At 47.4% G+C, this 6000-nt stretch overlaps 1 protein-coding gene across 4 annotated transcripts in view; it reads right to left on the reverse strand.

The window, feature by feature from the left end:
* The window catches only part of MGRN1 (mahogunin ring finger 1), a 47852-nt gene extending 43161 nt beyond the window's left edge, over positions 1-4691 (reverse strand). For 3 of the 4 annotated variants that reach the window (XM_011376463.2, XM_011376462.2, XM_011376461.2), the window contains exon 1: positions 4431-4646. In XM_011376463.2, the coding sequence (XP_011374765.1) occupies positions 4431-4518 (88 nt within the window). In that variant the 5' untranslated portion in view covers positions 4519-4646. Of the gene's footprint in view, positions 1-4430 lie in introns of all 4 variants that reach the window. The other variant, XM_011376460.2, reaches the window with a different exon arrangement.
* Between the last annotated feature and the right edge of the window lie 1309 nt (positions 4692-6000).

Consider the following 6000-nt stretch of genomic DNA (forward strand, 5'->3'; position numbering starts at 1 on the left):
CAGGAGTCCTCGGCCCCCATGAGGTAAGGCGCAGCCCAGTCTGATCAGCTTGCACACTAGGGAGATGGGGGTCGCCTTCTGCAATAATAACGCTGCACAAGCATTTATTAAATGCCTACAGTGTGCAACGCCCGGGTGCTGGTCGACAAAGGGCTCGTTCTGATTTCTAGTTCCCCCATCAAAGAGGACAAAAGTCTGGTGTCACGAGGATATGGCAAAGCTCCAATAAGATAATGAAGGTGAAATAATCTTAAAGTACACACACCTGATATACAAAAGGTTTAGGTCTAGGGCATATCCCCACCCCTGCCCTGGGGCTGGTGGGTCACAGGGCTGATCGCCCCTCCTTCTTATACTTGTCTAGGGTGGCCTGTCTCTAGGGTGGCATGACCTCCCTTAAATACCAGGGCAGGGCAGCAGGCATGGCTCTGAGATGCACAATTAACAGTAACAACAGGAGTAGGAGAAATAACTGTGGCAGCAGCAGCCCACTGCCAGGCACTCCTTGTGGGTAGCTACTGCATTCCAAGCTTCTGCATATCGGACACAACCTTGTAAGTGCTAGGTTGTGACCCTTGGCTAGGGACCAGGTGTGACTGGCACAAGGGCAAAGGAGTGCAGAAATAAATTCTCACATTTATGGTCAACTGATTTTTGACAAAGGTGCAAAGGCAATTTGATGGGAAAAGAATATTCTTTTCAACAAATAATGTTGAAATAACTGAATAGCCATATGCAAAAAAATGACCTTAGATCTTTATTTCAACCATACATGAAAAACATTGACTCCAAATGAATCACAGACCTAAATGTATGATCCGAAAAACGATACAACTTCTAAGGAAAAAAAAGGAGAAAATCTTTGCGACCTCGAGCTAGGCAAAGATCTCTTCGATATAATTCCAAAAACATTAATCATTTAAAAAAGTTGATAAATTGAACTTCACCAAGATTTAAAACTTATGTTCCTCAAAAGACACCATTAAGAAAATGAAAAGACAAGCCACGAACAGGGAGAAAATATTTGCAAATCACAGAGCTGAATAAGAAACTGTATCATCGTATCTAAAATACATAACTCAATAAAAAGACAATCCAATTTTTAAAAACCGAATAAAAGACTAAGACAGACCTTTCACACACAGATATACTAATGGCTAAAACACACACGAAAAAATGCTCAACATCATCAGTCATCAGAGAAATGCAAATCAAAGCCACAATGATACCACTTCACACCCACTAGGATGGCTATAATTCAAAAGGGAGACAATAACAAGTGTTGACAAGAATGTGAAGAAACTGGAACCCTCATACACTGCTGATGGGAATAAATGTAAAGTGGAGCAGACACTATAGAAAACAGTCTGACAGTTCCTCAAAAGGTTAAACAGTAGAGTTATCCTGATTCAGCAATTCCACTCCCAGGTATCTACCCAAAAGAAATGAACAGGGCCCCACAAATGTTCAGAGCAGCTTTATTCATTAACGGCCAAAAAGAAGAAACAACCCAAATGTTCATTAATTGAAGAGATAAAATGTACTATACCTGTACAATAAAGTACACACACATTACAATATGGATAAAGCTCAAAAACATTACGCTAAGAGGCCAGACACAAAAAAGACTAAATATATGATTCTATTTACGTGAAAAGTCCAGAAAAGGCAAGTTTTAAAGACAGACAGCATATTAGTGATAGGGTGGGGATAAGGGCTGACTACAAAGAGGTACGAGAAAACTTTGAGGGTGATGGAAATGTCCAAAACTGACTGTGGTGATGTTTGTACAATTCCATAAATTTACTAAAAAAAAATTACCAAACCCTATGTTTACAACAGATGAGCTATATGGCACACAAATTATACCTCAATAAAGTTACTGAAAGTAAAATAAATATAATGAAAACAAAGCAAATGCTATTAAACTCAACTTAAGTACCATTCCAGTGCATGCTGAAAGTCTCGAAGTGAAAGAAAATTGGACAAGAGATCTCAAAAGTTCTCACCACACACACACACACACACACACACACACACGCACGCACACGTACACAAACTGTGAGGTGATGGATGTGTTACCTAATCTTATTGTGGTGATCATTTCCCAATATATACATGTATCAAATCATTACACTGTAGACCTTAAACTTACACAATATTATGTGTCAACTGTATCTCGAGCTGAAGGGAAAATTGGACAGTGTTAGGTGTTAATAAAACATTAGCATCTAAGGATTCTTTCTCCTTGATATAATCAACAAAACTGACAGACACCTAAAAAGATAACTTTCTCATAAAAACAACTGAATGGTCCATGGGGGCACCCCTAAAATCGTCTCAAACTCCCCTGTGGTCCCCAGTCCTCCGCTGGACAACCAATACAATTTTTAAAACTGCTAAGGTCCCTTCTGCCTCAAGCTGATCATCTCTCAGCAAGGCGGCCCAAGGGACAAGGAAGCAGAAAGGACAACCTTTGGACTGGACAAGCCCAAACACTGCTGTTGCTGGCAGCAAAACCCAGGTGGCCCTTGGCATTCACCTGGGTGCCAGCTCCAATCGATTAGTCGTGGCTGACTGGGGTGTTCGTTGGTGGATTCTGAAACCAAGTCCAGGCTCAGTGGGAAAGAGTGTCCTCGCTGATTCGCGAGGTCTGCCACTTAGAATTCAAAATAGGTGCTGTAAATGCCTTGTATTGTCCCAAGGCCCAAGTGAGGGGACATCAAGTTTGCTCTGGTCCCAGGTGACAGGAGGTGACACATTAAATTTTTTGATATTGCTGCGATACCACTAACTGCTTTTAGGGTCTGAGTTGGTCACCTGATTTCCTATTAGCAGCTAATACTTTTTGAGGCCCTCTTAGGTGCTAGGCACTATTCTGGGCACTGTACAAAGATCAGCCCATTTTACTGATGAGGAAACTGTGACCCAGGGGACTAAGCAACTTGCCAAGTCACTCAGCCAAAGACAAGCTAGAAGAATATCAGCGATGGAAGAAGCTGGCTTCAAACAACTGCTCCATCAGATCTGGGGAAGTCAGCTCACAGATCCTCCAGGGGATCCCCATGCCAGGCTGGGCTGCCCTTGTGCCTAGGGCACAGTAGGCATGGAGATCTCCCAAATTAGTAGGCAACACTGCCTTCTACCCAGTTCTGACTACATCCCCTTCCGATTACACTAAAACCATCTCCACCCCCTTTATTTCCAGTAGCCCTAGGCATTCCCCTTCTTTCACCTTCCAAAATCAGGGCAGAGCAGTTCTCAAACTTGAGCGGACACGAGACTCAGCTGGGGAGTGGGTTTTAAATGCAACTTCCTAGGCCCCCAACAGGTCTGAGGCAGGACCTAGGAAATGCAATGTTTCACAAGCTTCCCCACTGGTGGTAGCAGGTGGTCCTGAACCACACTCAAGAAACCTGGTCTGGTGGATGCCCACGAGCCAAGTGTGAGGCCTAGAAGACCACATCGGATCAGATGCTTCAGAAGCCAGGATCAGAAGACCCAATCTGAAGGTCTCCATGATGTCCAAACTCCATGTCCTCTTTCTTCTCTCCTTTCCAGGGCAAATGACCAGATGAGATAGAGAGTGAGGAACTGGAGCTAAAGTCCTGCGTCAGGTCACACTCAATGTAGAGACAACATAACGGAGTGAGAACTCGGCTGAGTCGGACTCCTGCTCCTGGTCCCAGATGTGCTACCATCCAACTCTCTGAGACCCTGGGAAAGTCACTTCCTCCCTGGTGACTCGGGTCTCTCCGCCACAAAAAAGGAGACCAGAAAACCTAGTAGTCTCCTCCAACCATCTTCCTGTTCCCCAGCAAGGACTCCCAGCCTCTCCCCCATTGATTATAATCATCTCCTTGGGCCCAGCCACACTCCCCCCACCACACACACAGACACACACACGTGCTAGGTGATCACTGGGAAAGCTAAACCTCGGTCCAGACGGGATGGAGAGTGCCCAGAACCAATGACTGGATCTTCACACCAAGCCACCAAAGAAAGCCCAAACCGACGATGGAGTGATGTCAATCATTATGACAATGACCACTTTGTAAGCACAAACGAAGCACGGAGCACCATGCTAACCCCTCTCCAGCATCGCGCCCGGAACCTCACCCCGGGCCTAGGAGTTTCCCGAGAATCTCCCCAGTGTGCAGACGAGGGAGCTTAAGAGCTCAGGGGAGAAGTGGTTGACCCAAGGTCACCCAGCCTGGACGAAGCGGTCAGCCCACGGCCCCACGCAGGCCCTGGGGTCCGGGTCGAGGGCGCGAGAATCTCCGGGCAGGGAGGCCGCAGGGAGGGCTGCGCGCGGAGCAGAGTTCCCCAACCCGACTCCTGCGCAGAGGGTGCCGAGCTGGAGCGCCCTGCCCGCCCCGCCCGCCTCCAAGTCCGCGTCTCGCAGAGCGCACCCGGGGACGGACACTCACCGGACTTCGGTGGGTAGCGATAGGCCGAGTTCGCCTGGATGTCAATGTCCTCCACACCAGCAATGCGGCGGCTCAGGATCGAGCCCATGGTGCGCAGCGGGCCGGGCCGGGGCCGGGGTGGGACGCGGACAGCAGCAGCGGCGTCCTCACGCGGACATGGCCCGAACCAGGCCGCACGGACGCTTGCCCACCGCTGCGGAAGCCTGGCCTCCGAGCCCCCACCCCCGGCTCGGCCCCGGGGCTCGACACCACAACGGCCCTCCCCCCTCGGGATCCAAGGCTCGTCGGAAAATGTAGTCCCCTCGCCGCGGACGGCGCCGGGCTACGGCGAGGGAAACCTGCCTAAGAACTACAATTCCCGGGATGCACATCGGCAGGGCCCTCTGAAGTTGTTGACAAGCGCTCGGGGACAAACCCAATGGACCTGAATCTAGACGCGTGGAATCATCAACCGCACTGCAAATCGTTCTTCTCTCTTTATTCCAAGCACAGCATTAACATTGTAACTCTTTAGCCTTCTAGTAATCTGTTCATATATAGACCCTTCTATATACCCACTTCTATTTACCCCCTCTCTGAAATACCTCCCTGAGACACCATGGTTCGCCCCACTTCCCAGGGTTTATCTCCTGCCCTGGCCAGCAGAGGGCACACATTCACCTGCCTCCAGAAAAGAGCTGGGGTGGAGTCCAAACTTATTTGGAGCAGTGTTCCAAGCAAAGCGTTTGCTTTAGCCTTCTGAAATTCAAGGCATCTCTCCGGCTCCACATCTAGGACAATTACTTTGAAGGCATAATTTTACAGTCCCCCACAGAGGTAATAGACCTCTCCCCATTTTATAGATAAAGAAATCAAAGCCTCATAGGTTGCAATGAACCTTCCTGGATTTTGACTTACACAAAACCATAAGCAGGCCCCATGGGGATCTGTTTTCATCTACTTTTTAGTTGAGAAACTGGAGTTCCTAGAAGAAAGTGACTTCCCAAGTCGAGCCCGCTGTATCAAGAAAACAGCTAGGGAAGGCACTGGCTAGCTAAGAATTTCAAAAGGTAAATTCGCCACGGTCCACAATAAAATTAGTTTTATACCTTCCTAGAGGCTGAAATCCAGAATATCTTCTATTGTCAAGGAACCAGAAAGCCTAAGCTAATAAAGTGAAGGACATACACCTATGAGAGAGAGGCCATGTCTTGGGAGAGCCTGATTAAATGTCCCACAACCAAGATCCCTATTTACTGAGCACCTACTATGTGCCAGGCATTGTGTTGAGGGCTGCGCAAATATTCTCATTTAATTCTCTGATATTGGTTCTATTTTCATTCCCAATTTACAGAAGAGGAAAGTAAGGCTGGGAAAGGTGAAATACCCTACTCAGGTGACATAGTAGATAAATGGTAAAGCTGGAATTTGAACCAGGCCACTCCTACCACCGCACTCTCCTGCCACCCTAATGTGCCAGATTTCATATCTCTTGCCCCCAGATGGGCCTGAAGACACCCTGCCCCATGTGATCTTCGTTCCCTTATTTTAAATTTCTGTTAAATCACGTAACACTTGTATGTATGCATGT

This window comes from Pteropus vampyrus, unplaced genomic scaffold (assembly GCF_000151845.1).
Source record: "Pteropus vampyrus isolate Shadow unplaced genomic scaffold, Pvam_2.0 Scaffold300, whole genome shotgun sequence".
Taxonomy (NCBI): Eukaryota; Metazoa; Chordata; class Mammalia; order Chiroptera; family Pteropodidae; genus Pteropus; species Pteropus vampyrus.